The sequence below is a fragment of the Mirounga leonina genome, unplaced genomic scaffold (assembly GCF_011800145.1).
Source record: "Mirounga leonina isolate KUSES-001 unplaced genomic scaffold, KU_Mleo_1.0 Mir_175, whole genome shotgun sequence".
Lineage (NCBI taxonomy): Eukaryota > Metazoa > Chordata > Mammalia > Carnivora > Phocidae > Mirounga > Mirounga leonina.
In genome coordinates this window covers 35,549,975-35,565,434 of record NW_023270453.1, presented here as the reverse complement: position 1 = coordinate 35,565,434, position 15,460 = coordinate 35,549,975, and the positions used below count along the sequence as shown (strand labels likewise).

At 48.1% G+C, this 15,460-nt stretch overlaps 1 protein-coding gene across 2 annotated transcripts in view; it reads left to right on the top strand.

Annotated features, from left to right (window-relative positions):
- SYT17 (synaptotagmin 17) overlaps positions 1-11,331 on the top strand; it is a 78,460-nt gene extending 67,129 nt beyond the window's left edge. For both annotated transcript variants that reach the window (XM_035022362.1, XM_035022363.1), the window contains exon 6: positions 9,972-11,331. In XM_035022362.1, the coding sequence (XP_034878253.1) occupies positions 9,972-10,168 (197 nt within the window). In that variant the 3' untranslated portion in view covers positions 10,169-11,331. The remainder of the gene's footprint in view (positions 1-9,971) is intronic.
- The last annotated feature ends 4,129 nt before the right edge of the window (positions 11,332-15,460 follow it).

Sequence of the window (15,460 nt, the reverse complement as noted above, 5' to 3'; positions counted from 1 at the left end):
TCGATCCCGGGACTCCAGGATCATGACCTGAGCCGAAGGCAGTCGCTCAACCAACTGAGCCACCCAGGCGCCCATCCCCCTGAAGCTTCTAACAGGTGTCTTGCAACTAGCTCTGAAGCCAGTTTGTAGTGAACATTTCCCCCAGAGCAATGCCAGCATCTCTAAGACATGTGTACAAGGATGATCCTCTTTCAGATATATACATTTTGGTTGTTCGTGTAAAAACAAGCACATTACGTTATCATCACACTTTTAAATGCTTCCTCCTAGACGGTGTGATTCAGACCTGAATGTGATGCTTCAACCCATAGGTCATCTTTATAAACGCAGGCTCCACGTGGCTCAGTTTCCACACAGAGGAGTAAAGAAATGGTCCAGCCGTGGTCCAAAGGAATTTCAAAAGGAATTTTAATCTTTTTTTTTTTTTAGGATTCATTTTATTTATTTTCTTTAGAGGAGGGGGGTGGGAGGGGCAGAGGGAGAGAGTGTCAGGCAGACTCTGCACTGAATGCGGGGCCCAGCTCAGGGCTCGATCTCATGACCCTGAAGTCACGACCAGAGCGGAAGCCAAGAGTCAGATGCTTAGTCGACTGTGCCACCCAGGCACCCCAAAAGGAATTTCAATCTTGACTCCTGTGCCTTGAGGAAGGAGGAAGAGACCTAATCCGTAAGCCATGAAGACAGTCCTCAAAGACCTCTGCCTCCACTCCCCAGTTTCTGGTGGTGGGTTAATGAAGGGAAACCCCAGGTCACATGCTTTTCCCTTAAGGCAGTGTTTCTCAGCCTCAGTGCCTGTGGACATTTTGGGCCAGTAGATCCTTTATTTTGAGGTTGTCCTGAGTACAGTAGGATGTTTAGCAGCATCTCCTCTCCAGTGGTGACAATCCAAATGTCTCCTAACATTGGCAAACTTGGGGACCAAAATGGGCCCAGCTGAGAACCACTGCATTGAAGGAATTGGAACAACTCACTTTAAGCCAGCATTTCCTATAGACCTGGCCAAAAGGGGTCTCTACTCTAGGCCTTGTGCTTTCAGTGGGGTGAGAGGTCAGAAGGCAAGCCCAAGGAGTCAAGGTAACGTGCCCACCCCGTGCTCAGGCCTCTGTCCAGGCCCTCCTCAGGAAAGCAGGCCATTGGTGGTGTGTGACCTCTAGACCCAAGAGATAATGATAGACTTACCTTGTAAATAGACATGTGGATCAAATCATTTAGCGCAACCGAGAATCCATAGAATGGGGGCTGACACGCGATAAGCACTATATAAGGGTTAGGTGCTAGTATTATATTTTTCATATCAATAGTCTGGAGACATAAGATGGCTTCCTTGTTTGCTGCCCACCTGCAGAAGAGGCCATTCAGATGTTGGAGGCAAATGTGACCCCCCTGGGCCCTACAGAGATGATGGGGCAGACTCCAACATAGCACCTTCGTGAGGGGACTCTTGATGCCTCTTGTCCTATAGGCCAGCTTGAGGGCCTCACTCCCCTTCAAACACACATGCATGCACTGTATTTCTGCTCCGAATCTTGTTTTTGTCATGTAGCGGGGTCAGTGGAAGGGGGAATGGGTGAGACTTTTCTGAGACAAGAGAAGGAAAAGCGTTGCTGGGCTGAGTGTCCATCCCTGCTCTGCCACATGCCGGCCCTGTGACCTTGGGTGCTCCACCTCCGAGCCCCTGTGAACCTCTCATTCTCCCTCTGCCAAAGGATATAAGTAGTGCCTTCCCTAACAGGACTGTGGTGTGGATTGAGTCAAAAAATGTATATAAACTACTTCTCTCAGTGCCTAGCATACAGGACTCAGGATTTGGTTTTGCGGTGGGGTTTTTTTCCTTTTTTTAGAGAGTGAGAGAGAGCGTGCGCATGTGTGTGTACTTGTGCAAGGAGGGGTGGCGGGGGAGGGGCAGGGAGAGAGGGAAAGAGAGAATCTTAAGCAGATTCTGCGCCCAGTGCAGAGCCCAGTCTCACAACCCTGAGATCATGACCTGTGCCGAAATCAAGAGTCGGACTCTTAACCGACTGAGCCGCCCAGGCGCCCTGGTATTGCTGATTTTTAATTACAATAATCCTGTTATCTAAACTGTCATTTTGACCATTGGAAGGAAAAACATCTGAGCAGCTGCTATGAATCACAAAATGAAACCTCACTCAAGTCGTGGATGAAACTTCTTAGAACCAAAGAAATGTTAGAGTTGAAGACGGCCTTAAAACCTACATAAACCCACCCACTGTATAAATGGGAAAACTGAGGCCCAGGCAAAGGATATGATTTACCTAGTTTTGAAGAAACACCTGAAACAGCTTCTAGCTTTCAGAGAGAAGAAGAAAAAAGAGGGAATGTTATAGCTTGAGGAAGTTTTGCAAAAGTTGACGAGAGAATGGGTACCCCCTTTGTTGGGATGTGTCAGGGCTGGCCTCTGGAGAGCGGGGGACAGGAGGAAAAGGGACAAGGAGATTGCTTTGGGGCTTCTCTGAGGGTTGGGATTACTCCTGAACATCCAGACCAAGTGTGGGGATCCCTCCACACTGAGGAATTAGGGAGGACTGGGAAACAGCCCAGGATGGGTTTTGCTGGCTTCATGCTTTTTTTTTTTTTTCTTATAGAAATGTGGGAATAGTGCAACTGAGTACCCAAGAGGTAGACTGTGGGGCCTGTGATCAGGTGGGGTTCTGACCATGACCTGGGGCACCCCTGCACTGTGCTATCAGCCTCGAAGGGGCATGTGGGGGTATCACCTTGGAACCAAACATGCAAAATGGGGAGCTGTCGAGGGGCGCCTGGGTGGCTCAGTTGGTTAAGCGACTGCCTTCAGCTCAGGTCATGATCCTGGAGTCCCGGGATCGAGTCCCGCATCGGGCTCCCTGCTTGGCAGGGAGTCTGCTTCTCCCTCTGACCCTCCCCCCTCTCATGCTCTCTCTCTCATTCTCTCTGTCTGTCTCTCTCAAATAAATAAAATCTAAAAAAAATTAAAAAAAAAAAAAGGGGAGCTGTCGAGATTTTTTTTTTTTTTCCTTTTAATTTGCAGTGTTTATGACACCCACATGCTAAGTCATCCAGCTTCCCTTCCAGACCGGCTGCCTTGGCAAACTAAATTAGCACCCCAAAGAGTTTAGCTCTTGCGGGGAAGAACAGATTCATTTTCACAGCAAATATCAACATGTGAAAGCCTCAGCTTTGTGCCTGACTCACTCAGGGCACCTAGGTTTTGACTGGAGCAGTGAGCGATCTGCCTGTACCTCCCTGGGCCTCTGCCCCCCGAGCCGTAAAATGGGCCAGTGATAGCAATTGTCTTAGAGCAGTGGTTCTCCAGGGAGAAGAAAGGTTAGATGATGCTCCTAGGGGATGTACGGCGATGTCTGGAGATAACTTTGGGTTGTCACAGCTCGGGAGGGGACAGCTAGTGGCATCTTCCAGAGATGCTCCTCAACATCTTACGCTGCTCAGAACAGCCCGGCAACAGAGAACGATCTGGCTCAGTAGTGCTCAAGGTGAGAAACCTGACTCTAGAGGGTTGATCCGGAGATTTAGCAAGTTAATCCACATGATGTGCTTAGCCCTGGGCCATACGTATAGTAGGTGCTTAATAAAGCTGCGTTACTCTCCACGCTCCTTCAAAGCCTGGTCCCTGAGCCTCTCATCGTGCTTTGGTTTTGCAAAGCGGTTTTGCTCACCTAACTTGCCATGGTGATTGGTGCCACAGAAGCAGACAGATATGTTGGTAATCCTTTAGAGGTAAGTCGAGCCTAAAATTCCAGAAAGTGCAATATGCCAGGTATACCCATGCCCCGTCTGAGGGTGGAACTGGACTTTGGTGGCTCGCCTGTCTGCACAGGGGGCCATCCTCTGAGACTGTCGCATCAGGGTGCTTGAGATTTGTTAAGGCTACGGAGAGAACACGGTGTGACCAGTAACAGAGCACCTTGCTGGGCGAGGTGGTTGCCCTACTCTGTAACCGTTGGGGGGACGGGCACTAAACGGGTTTTGTGTGAGTAAATCTTCCACCGACTGCATCCCCTCCCCTTTGATGTTAAAAAAGGCTTTAAGTTTTTTACTGTGTTTGATAGAGAACTTGTCACACTCCCTTTGACCCATTAACCGGAACCCTGAGCTTTCTGACTGATTCAGTCATGACAATAAAAATAAATTATCATAAGGTTGGATATACCTTTGGCTCTGAAGCAGTACAGGGTTGTTTGCCCCTTTACTAAATGGCCACATTCTACTGTACTTTTCAAAAGTTCTTGGGTGCTTGGGTGGCACAGTTGGCTAAGTGTTTGACTTTTGATTTTGGCTCAGGTCGTATTCTCAAGGTCGTATTCTCAGGGTCGTGAGATCGAGCCCCACCCCGGGCTCCACACTCAGCACAGACTCTGCTTGAGATTCTCTCTCTCCCTCTTCCTCTGACCCTCCCCCTGCCCTCTCTAAATAAATAAATAAACTCTTAAAAAAAGAGAAAGTTCTTATATCTGCTGGTAGTTGCAATCCACTAAATTAAGTTACTGCAGATGGGGGCACCTGGGTGGCTCAGTTGGTTAAGCGTCTGACTTCAGCTCAGGTAATGATCCCAGGGTCCTGGGGTCGAGCCCCACATCAGACTCCCCAGGCCTGGCTCCCCACTCAGCAGGGAGTCTGCTTGTCCTTCTCCCTCTGCCCCTCCTCCCACTTGTGCTCACTCTCTCTCTCTCATAAATCTCGGGAAAAAAATTTAAAAATTACTGCAGGTGGGGAAATCAGATGACCAAGTTTATTCAGAGTATGTCTAAATCCATGAAGAGTAAATAGGTTCTTAGAGAAAATGTGAGGAGCCCTCTCCATGGGTTTTGTGCACAAATTCTGAATCTTTTCTGACTGTTGCAACACCTTTGTGCTACTCTCTGAATTGTATTGGTCGTTGGGAAGCCGCTTCCGGACGACTAGGGTACACGGTCCAGTAATACACTAGGGACTCGCAGTAGAATGAGTCCCCCGTAACAACCAGGAGGGATATTTGGGGATGCCTCACGACAAAATTTCTAATTGTGATTGTTTCTAAGGAGGAGGAAAGTGGGGATCTAGTCACACAGAATTGGCTTCCTTTGCAGGGTTTTTGCTGCAAATACTTCAAGTTGTATCACCAACTAGCTCAGTGACTTGGTTTCCTTATCTGTAAAATGGAGGGCTTTGGGTATCTGGCCCTCTGTCTCTGAGCCCCTTTCTGGATTCTATAGATATCCAGTCTTAATTCCCCATTTCTCCAACAACATGCTCCCTAGAATTTACAGTGATAGAAAATCTTGATATTCTCCCAGGCAGCTTTTATCATAGAAGTCATTAGTTTTCTTCAGCTCTGGCTTTGTTATAACTTGCATTTTAAATGTTCGATTTTTAAAAGATTGTTAAGATTACCATAACTTTACCAAGTGATTTGCAAATGTCAAAGCCTGCCAATTAACTCAGATGGCCACAGCAGTGACTGCTTTCCATCAGAAAGGCTGAATCACTTAGGAGCACCTACCTTGCAAGGGCCAAGTGATTCACCACACCAAGGAACTTTGCAAACTGGGAAAGGGAGCGTAGGATATTAGACTGCCTTTTAGTCTTCTTTGCCTTCTGGCGATTTAGATGTGGATTCTCTAATGGCAACTTTGTTTTGTTTTTTTCTTTTGTTTTCTTTCTTTGTTTTTTTTAAGATTTTATTTGACAGAGAGCAGGAGAGCACAAGCAGGGGGAGCAGCAGAGTTAGAGGGAGAAGCAGACTCCCTGCTGAGCAGGGAGCCTGACATGGGGCTTGATCCCAGGACCCTGGGATCATGACCTGAGCCAAAGGCAGTCACTTAACCGACTGAGCCACCCAGGCGCCCCTGTTTTCTTTCCAAAACAATATGTACTGTAAGAAGTGCAAACCATACTTACATGATACAGAACGCAGAAAGTTCCCTGTCTCCCCCCCACCCCGCCCCCCGGAGAGAGCCACTCTCAACAGTTTGATGAAATTCCTCCAGATTGTTTTCTACTCTATATATTAACTTTTTTTTTTTTTTAACAAAAAAGAGATTGTGTTTACATATACTATTTTGCAACTTGCTTTTGTCTCCTAGCAATATGTCTTGGAGATGTTTCTATTTTATATATATACAGGTCTATCTCATTTTACAGCAATGTTGGTTTCCATGACATTATTACATCAGCAATGATTTAATTAGTCTCCGCCAGTCTTTGGATGCTCCGCAAAGCTGATCCTAAAACAATGACCTGGGTTCAGATAGGCCACTAAGGAGGTGACCCCAGGAAGTACTATTAAGAGAGTGGAAAAGGGAGGCAAGCCAATCAGGGATATTTGATGAGTGGGTAACTGCAGCTTGGAAGATCCCCAAGACCATCAAGTTAAGTGATTCGCTGGAAGGACTCACAGACTTAGCAAAGCTATTATACTCATGGTTACAGTTTATTACAGAAAAAGGAAACAGACCAAAATCAGCAAAGGAAAGAGGCACACAGGGCAGAGTCCAGGCGAGAACAGATACGAGTTTCCAGTTGCCCTCTCCCAGTGGAGTTGTGAGGACAGCACTTCATTGTCCCAGGAATGATGTGGGGAGACACACACTCGAAAGGGCGCCAACCAGAAAAGTTCACGCAAGCCTTGGTGTCTGGGATATTGATCAGGCGATCAGTCCCGTAGGCGTCCAAGTGGCTGACCCTAGTCTCCAGCCCCTGCAGAGGTCAAACTGCTATTCATAGAGTGGCCCAAGGACTCGACCATAAGTCATCGTTAGCATAGACTGGCGTGGCCCCGGCAGAGGGCTCCGGGTGCTTGAGAGCTGGGGGTAGCCTCTAGGGTGGGCTGGAGAGGTGGACAGGGCACCACAGCCTCAGGTACACTTCTTCATGGACGTTTTTTTGTTATTTACATTTTTCACTCTCACAATGTTCTATTCTAGAGCAGGAGTTGGCAAACTTTTCTGCAAAGGACCAGATAGGAAATAGTTTCAGCTTTGTGGGCCACACAGTCTCTTCTGCAGCTATTCAGCTCTGCTTCTGTAGTGCACTGGCAGTCACAGGCATTGTGTAAACAAACGGGTTTGACCGGGTTCCAGTAAAACTTTATTTACAAAACACAGGTGGCGGGCCGATTTGGCTTAGAGGCTCTAATAACCCAGGTATTATCCAATATCCAATATCCAGAGAATATCCTTGTATGTATATCTTTGTCCATTTGTGCAGATAATTCTATGGGATAAATTCCTAGAAATAGAATTGCTGGATCACAAGTTACAACATTTTTGGGGCGCGTGGGCGGCTCAGTCGTTAAGCGTCTGCCTTCGGCTCAGGTCATGATCCCAGGGTCCTGGGATCGAGCCCCACATTGGGCTCCCTGCTTGGCGGGAAGCCTGCTTCTCCCTCTCCCACTCCCCCTGCTTGTGTTCCCTCTCTCGCTGTGTCTCTCTCTGTCAAATAAATAAAATTAAAAAAAAAAAAAAAAAAAAACAAGTTAACAACATTTTTATTTCGAGTACATACTGTGAACCTCTCCTAAAAGTTGAACCAGCTTCCCCTTTCACAAGCAATACATGAGAGTGTTTGAGATTTCCTTTCTTAAAACCTTTTCCCGGGCGCCTGGGTGGCTCAGTTGGTTAAGCGACTGCCTTCGGCTCAGGTCATGATCCTGGAGTCCTGGGATCGAGTCCCACATCGGGCTCCCTGCTCAGCAGGGAGTCTGCTTCTCCCCCTGACCCTCCCCACTCTCATGCTCTCTCCATCTCATTCTCTCTCTCAAATAAATAAATAAAATCTTTAAAAAAAAAAAAAAAACTTTTCCCAAGGGAAACCTACATTCATCTACTAGGATATTTCTGCATTTTCATTCTTGAGCTTTGGAGAGGTATAGGAAGATAGAACATTTTGCCCCCAAGGAAGAAAACCAAATAGAGCCTGAAATGGCCTCCTGTTACTATCTTGCTTTACCAAGGCCCACAGAGAAGGGGACTCTGGTAACTTGTTTTCATTTGGTGAGATCAAACCTTACACTGCCCACTAGGCGTGGTTCAAAACAAACCTGAGTGTTACCTTTTCAAAAAAAAAAAAAAACTTCAAGGGATGCCTGGGTAGCTCAGTCGGTTGAGTGTCTGCCTTCGGCCCAGGTCATGATCCCAGGGTCCTGGGATCAAGTGCCGCATTGGGCTCCCTGCTCCGTGGGGATCCTGCTTCTCCCTCCCCATCTTCCTCTGCCTGCCATTCTCCCTGCTTGTGCTCTCTCTCTCTCCCTCTCTCTCTGACAAATAAATAAATAAAATCTTTAAAAAAAAAAAAAAAACTTCAAATGCCTCAGAGAGCTCCTTAGTAATGTCCTTTATTAAGCAAAGATTACTGTCCTAATTTTTCTCTTCTGTAAGGGATCTTCATGTAAACAAGATCCCCCTATGTGTCCTGAACACTTTACCAAGTTACAAAAAATATACAGGGTCCAATTTTTGTCCACATTGCTGACAGGTACTGGACACTGGAGTGGTATTGGACTTGACTGGTACAGGCTAGCCTGTTCACCCTGGGTCTTTTTGGTATTTAGACAATGGATGGGGTTTTGTTTTTGTTTTTCCACTTTTCTTTTTTTCTTCCCGTTCCGCGCGCCCCCCCTCCAATTTTTATCATTTAGAATTCTTGATGTGAACCCCACAGGGGAGAACGGAGGCTCATTAGCATTCAAGTTCTGTTTTTGGCTGCATATTTTAGCTGGTTTATTTGATAATCGGCATCCCTCCTGGGATCCAGCCCGCTTTTGCTCGGCTCATGCTGGGTGAATCTGTGATATTTCCCATTCTGCAGTCCTTCATTTATAACCCAGATGCAGCCTGCTTTCCCGTTCGTGAGATGACATGCCCGGACTACCCACACACAGATAAAGAATTAGGCAGAACTTGGCTGGGAAGATAAATCAAGCTAACCATCTCATTAGGCTTGAAAGACACAAATTAAGCTTGCATTGGAATTAACAGAGAAGCCTTCCAAAGAGACACGCAGTACAACAAGGGGTAGAAGAAATTGCCATGGCCGTTTCTCTCAGGAAGCTTGCCTCCATTGCCTGGAACAGAGGAAACATAAAGCCTCTTTTATAAAAGCTCCACAGACAGAGATTTGGGATCAAAATAGCCGTATAACCTTCACTGAGTGCTTATCTAGGTACTGTGTGCTGAGACATTACAGACGTTCTCTCTCCAAAACCTCACAATGACAGATGAGGTAAAGCACTATCAAGGTTCCTCTTTAACCTAGGAGGAAACTGAGTCTCAGAGAGATTCCTTCCCTTGTCTCGGGGTCCCAGAGCTAGCCTAATGGTCACCGAGGATATCTGGCCCATGGCCCACGGCTTAACCTAGTGGCTCTTCTCCAGCATGAACTGACCTTTCAGGGGACATTGGGCCCCGTCTGGAGACATTTTGGATTGTGACAGCTGGTGAGGGTGGTGCTCTTGGCGTCGAGTGCATAGAAGCCTGAGGTGCTGCTCAACATCCTGCACAGGACAGCCCCCATGACAAAGAACGTCAGCAGTGCCGCCATTGAGAAACCCTGGGTTAACTACTCAACCAGACTTCAGGGATAGCTGACTGTCCCCCTAGACCTACCCACCTATCGTGCTCTGTACACAGCGTGGTAGGGCAATGGCTGTGAGTTTAAAGTTGCCTATTCTAGGGGACGCCGCTATCTGGCAGAAGGACCAGCCAGTGCGGAGGCCAGGAGGCGGGAACATGCCTGGCATGGTGAGGAACAGCCGGCCACCTGGTATACCTGGCGTGAAGGGACTCACGGGCAGATGAGATGAGGGAAGTGGGGCGTTCTTACCATTAAAAGAAACAGATGATGTCCCAAAAGCAAGGGGCCCGTGCCTGCAGTTGAGGAATGTGTAGACTAACAGCCTCTGTCTTGTTCCCGCCTCCCTGTTCCGTTTCTCTCCTTCCTCCGACCTCCTCCCCGCTGCCCTCGCCCCTCTGGCTCCCTAGTGTTTGGCCACAACATGAAGAGCAGCAACGACTTCATCGGAAGGATTGTCATCGGCCAGTACTCTTCGGGCCCCTCCGAATCCAACCACTGGCGGCGAATGCTCAACACCCACCGCACAGCCGTAGAGCAGTGGCACAGCCTGAGGTCCCGGGCCGAGTGTGACCGCGTGTCTCCTGCCTCGCTGGAGGTGACCTGAGAGCTGTGGGAAAAGCAGCTTTCATTTGTTTAAAAAAAGAGGAGGAAAATTTAAGACAGACAGAAAACGTGTCACATGCCTATTACATCCACACAACACACGCACACACACACTCAAATACACACACACACTAAATCCTCTCAGAACTGAGAGGAAGCTGACTATTGAACACAGAATGGTTGCCCTCAGTGGGCAAAGCCTGAGAACTTTCTAGAAACCCCATCTATACGTCACGAGCTGAGTGGGCTCTGCTGTGAGACTTACTGGCAGTGCTTGCTCCTGTTGATACCCCTACCCCCAAATGCACTTTCAACCCTCAGGCCAGAGAAGGGGCCTCCCCAAGGGTGCCAGCCTCCATCGAGATGAAATTCTCCAAGAGCTTGGCCAGTGTGTGGGAGGCCCGACCCCCACACCCAAAAGGCACACCTGCTGATTGGGTGGCTTCTGAACGGGCTGCTGTTCCCTGGGGGGGTTCTTCAGACCTGATACCTTCCCCCAAAAGTGTAAGTACTTTGTCTTCTCTTTAGTGGACGTGATAGATTAGACTATTTGGAGAAACCAAATGGCCTCAAAAAATATTCCAGTGTAAGAAACTTCCCTGGCTTAACTGAATTTGTCCTTGTGTTAGCTTATTCCTAAGGACCCCCCATGGGGAATGTTTTCGTGTGTGCCCTCACAGGTGAACACGTGTGTGTCCCTGTGTGTCCTCCTGGTGAGCAAGGTGGTCGGCAGGACCTCAGTCCTGAGCACTCCCTTCTCTCTGCCCCTCCCAGTGAAATTTCACCCAGTGTCCTCCTGTCTGTCATGACCCCACCTTCAGTAACAGCATGTGTGTATGTCAAGTAAATAGAATATGATAGAGCAAAAGTAACCTTTTTTGACGATTCATGGTGATTGTGGCACACGAAAGACTTGCAAAGGACAGTTACGTGGATTAAAATGGCCACCGCGCTCCCGTCCAAGAGGACTCCTTCCTTGTCATACTCTGAGCATCTCTCTGTGTTTGTGTGTGAACCAAAGTCATTTTTCTCATGCTAAGGAATTAGTGTAGTTAGGATAGATCTCTCCCTGTTGGATGCTACTGTATCTTTCCCACAGCCTCTTGTCTGGCATAATGGGGAGCTATTTATTGAAATTAAAGATTATTTATTTGTGCCATGCATTTGAGTTATCTTTTTCTTCATGAACACGGGGCATGAAGAGTGCAAGGTGTTGCGGTTACCGCTGCTGCATAACAAACCATCCCAATGACTCAGAGCCCTGACGTGGCAGGGAGGTCAAGGGGGAAGGCAGGAGGGCAAGGTTAGGTTAAGTTTCTCAAGAGAAAAAAAGAGACTACAAAATGACTTCCTTATCGTGGTTGTCCAGAAGAGGATAAACGCATGAGAGAACAGGGGCACCTGGGTGGCTCAGTCGGTTAAGCGTCTGCCTTCGGCTCGGGTCCTGGTCCCGGGGTCCTGGGATCGAGCCCCACGTCGGGCTCCCTGCTGAGCAGGGAGCCTGCTTCTCCCCTGCCCCCCGCTCCTTCCCCCTGCTGTCTCTCTCTCTCTGTCTCTCTGTGTCAACTAAATAAATAGAATCTTTAAAAAAAAAACAAAACAAAAAAACCATGAGAGAACAAAGAGCATGAGGAGGACGGGAACATAGCAGGCATTGGGCACTAGAGAGGAGGGACTACCAGTGACTGAGCCCATGGGCTTTGGAGCCAAAGAAACCATGGTTCAAATCATGGACTCACCTCTCTCTAATTGTGTATCCTTGCACAAGCCATATAACTTCTCTGAGCTATGGTCTCCTCGTTATCTTAGTTAAGGGTACCTCAAAAGCAGACCTTGAGGCAAGGACTTGGGTGCTGCTTGTTTACTGGGGAGGGGACGCCAGGAAGCATTAAATGGAAGAACAAGTCAGAGAAAGGAGAAAAGCAGATGAAGGCTGCCTTGACTAGCACTGTGGGCAGCTGGGGAGCAGTCATGCTGGGGACCCTGGAGAATACACTTGACAGTGATCATGATGGGGAAGCTGGGGTAACTCCCGACGCTTATCCCTCAGGGCCTGAGGGTTGCCCCTGGAGACATAAAATGTTTGGCCCTTTAGGACTGTCCTGTGAGGGCTGAGCAAGCTTCAGTAGCACCAAGAAATCCCCAGGCAGAGAACGGGGTGGCAGGTGGGGGACCATGTTCTCGGCCGAGTGTGAGGTCTGCATGCGCTGCAGCCACAGGGAAAGTCAGAGGGCCTGAGAGTGTGCTCTGAGGTGGAGCATCCCCGGCATCCGCCTCCCTCATCAGTAATAACAAGAGGGCTGACTCAGCACCATGGGAAATGCCAAATATCTCACGTAGTCCTCATGCGGAAACCCACACGGAAGATGTTCTTAATTCCCTTTTGCGAAGGAGGAAGCCAGGGCTTAATGACATTAAGTGGCCAGTAAGTGGTAGAGTAGGATACCAGCTCAGGCCCGTCGGACTCGGGAGCCTGTTATGGGCTGGATTGTGGCCCCCTCAAAAAAGATGGCAGCCTGATCCCCAGTACCTCAGAGTGTGACCTCTTTGGAGATCGGGTCTTTACAGAGGTAGTCAAGTTGAAGTGAGGCCATTGACTGGGCCCTAATCCAGTATGACCGGTGTCCTTATAAAAAAAAGTGGGGGGGGCAGAGATTAGGACCCAGAGACAGACACACACAGAGGGAAGATGATGGGCAGAGACGGAAGGTTGTAGATCCGTCCCTCATGCCCTCAGAAGGAGCCAACCCTGCGGACACCTTGATTTTGGACTTCTGGCCTCCAGAACTGCGAGACCATGAATTTCTGGTGTGGTTAACTACGCTCGCTGGACTCTCCTCTCTGAAAATAGGGTGACTGTTGTTAGCCCGCACGGTTCATTTGAGGATTAGCCTGGATAATGGCCGCACCATCTCCACATGTACTTGCAGACTATTCCTGCGAGGCACACATCAGGCGATGTTTGCTGGTTGGCCAGAGGGGACAGTTGTAGGATGGATGTCAGAGCTGTCCTCATCTCCAAGGAGAGAGTTTGTCAGGAGACTAGGGAAATGTGTTGAAAGGTGAAGGAATGACTTGGTTTCTATTGAAACTTGGGCTCAAGGTGCCCTGTCGTGGGCTACCCATTAGCATCCTCCTCCTCCTCCTCCTCAGCTGGAAGATGGGAAAGGAGATTCACCGGCCACCTACTCACCCTCTTTGGAGTGTGGGGACCCAAGTTCAAAGGGAGGAGGTGGGGTGGGAGCGGTGGGGTGAAGGTTGAAAGCCGAATCTGTTTTCCCACAGCCAGTCCTTGAGTCCTCTCGTCTCTTGGGACTCCAGAGCCCCTCAGGATTTCAGTCCACCCCCGGGAGTTGACAGAAGCTATGACTTCTGCCAGCCCAGCTCAGACATGCTGAGTCCCAGGGCGCCAGGAACAGCTGTTTGGAGCTCTGATATTTCACTTTGAAAACACTGGGAATCACAGCAGGGGAGGAAAGAAGGACTCCTTTCTTTTCTGAGCGGCCTGCCACTGTCACTGGGCTACCTGCCCTTTTCAATGTTCAAAAAGACCATTGAAAATAACTCAGGGATTGGGGCACCTCGCTGGCTCAGTCAGTAGAGCATGCGACTCTTGATCTCGGGGTTGTGAGTTCAAGCCCCGTGTTGGATGTAGAGATTACTGAAAAAATAAAATCTTAGGGGCGCCCAGGTGGCTCCATCGGTTAGGTGTCCGACTCTTGATTTTGGCTCAGGTCATGCTCTCAGGGTGGTGGGATTAAGCCCCTTATCAGGCTCTGTGCTCAGTGGGGAGTGTGCTTGAAGATTCTCTCCCTCTGCCCCCCTCCCACCCCCGTGCGCACACATGCTCTCTCTCTCTCAAATCTTTTTTAAAAATAAAGTCTTAAAAAAAATAAATAACACAGGGGCGCCTGGGTGGCTCAGTCATTAAGCGTCCGCCTTCGGCTCAGGTCATGATCCCAGGGTCCTGGGATCAAGCCCTGCATCGGGCTCCCTGCTCAGCGGGGAGTCTGTTTCTCCCTCTGCCCCTCACCCCACTTGTGCTCTCTCTCACTTTCTTTGTCCCTCTCTCAAATAAATAAATAAAAAATGTTTAAAATAAATAAATAAATAACTCAGGAATGATCATCACTATGTAAAAACTAAAATCAACGCCTAGAAAAAAAAACTGACAGCATCGCCCTCAAGGTTGGCCAGGGTTATCCTTTGGGAGGTGGTTTTACCGCTAAACCATATACCTTCCTGTACGGTATTTTCGAAGGTTGCATCATGATCTAATGGTAGCTAATGTATATTAAGCACTTACCATGTCAAGCACTGTTCTAAGCACTTGTGTGAGGCAAGAACTGATTTGTTCCCATTTTGCAGATGAGGAAACTGAGGCTTATGGGATTACATAACAGTATGTGGTCCTACTGCAGCAGATGCCTGAAGGGGAAAGCCATGAAATGAACTCGCCTCCACTGTCCCTTTTATAACGGTGGTGAGGGCGCAGGGGACTTTGTTTTATTGGTAAATAAAGAGCATTTTTTTTTAAAGCTAAGAAACTAACGGAGATGATAGATGATAGATATAGATAGATAGATAGATAGATGATAGATAGATAGATAGATAGATAGATAGATGATAGAGGAGAGGTGGGAGAGGAGAGGAGGGGAGGGGAGGGGAAAGGAGGGGAGAGGAGGTGGTCTGAATCCCCAGACCACCATGAGCACAGTGTGTGTGGAGGTGTATCTGGGGGTGGGAGGGCGGGTAATGCCATCACACAAAAAATACGACTTTAGGAAGACAGAAAATGTATATACTATGTTACGAAGAGACCTCTACAACCTCCAAATGACAGATTGATTTAAGTAAGGAAATTACCTACTTTCTGGTCAGTAAACTTGAGGTCTAAAGCAGGGTTTGGCAAACTCGGACCCATGGACTTCAAATCCAGCCTGCTGCTTATTTTTGTAAATGAAGTTTTATTGGAAGCCAGCCAGGTCCATTCCTATAGTCTGTGGCAGAGTTGAGTAGTTGTGACTGAGTCCGTGTGGCCGGCAAAGCCTAAAATACTTGCTATCTGGCTCTACAGAAGTTTAAGTTACAATAAAGTAGGATGAACGAATGAGTCTAGAGACCTAATGCGCGGCATAATGAATACAGAAAATGATACTGGACTGAATACTGAAATTTGCAAAGAGAGTAGATTTCAGATGCTCTCATCACCAAAAAGAATGTAACCATGTGAGGAGATGCTACGTTAATCAGTGTGACTGTAGGAGCATTTCACTGTGCATGGGTATATTGA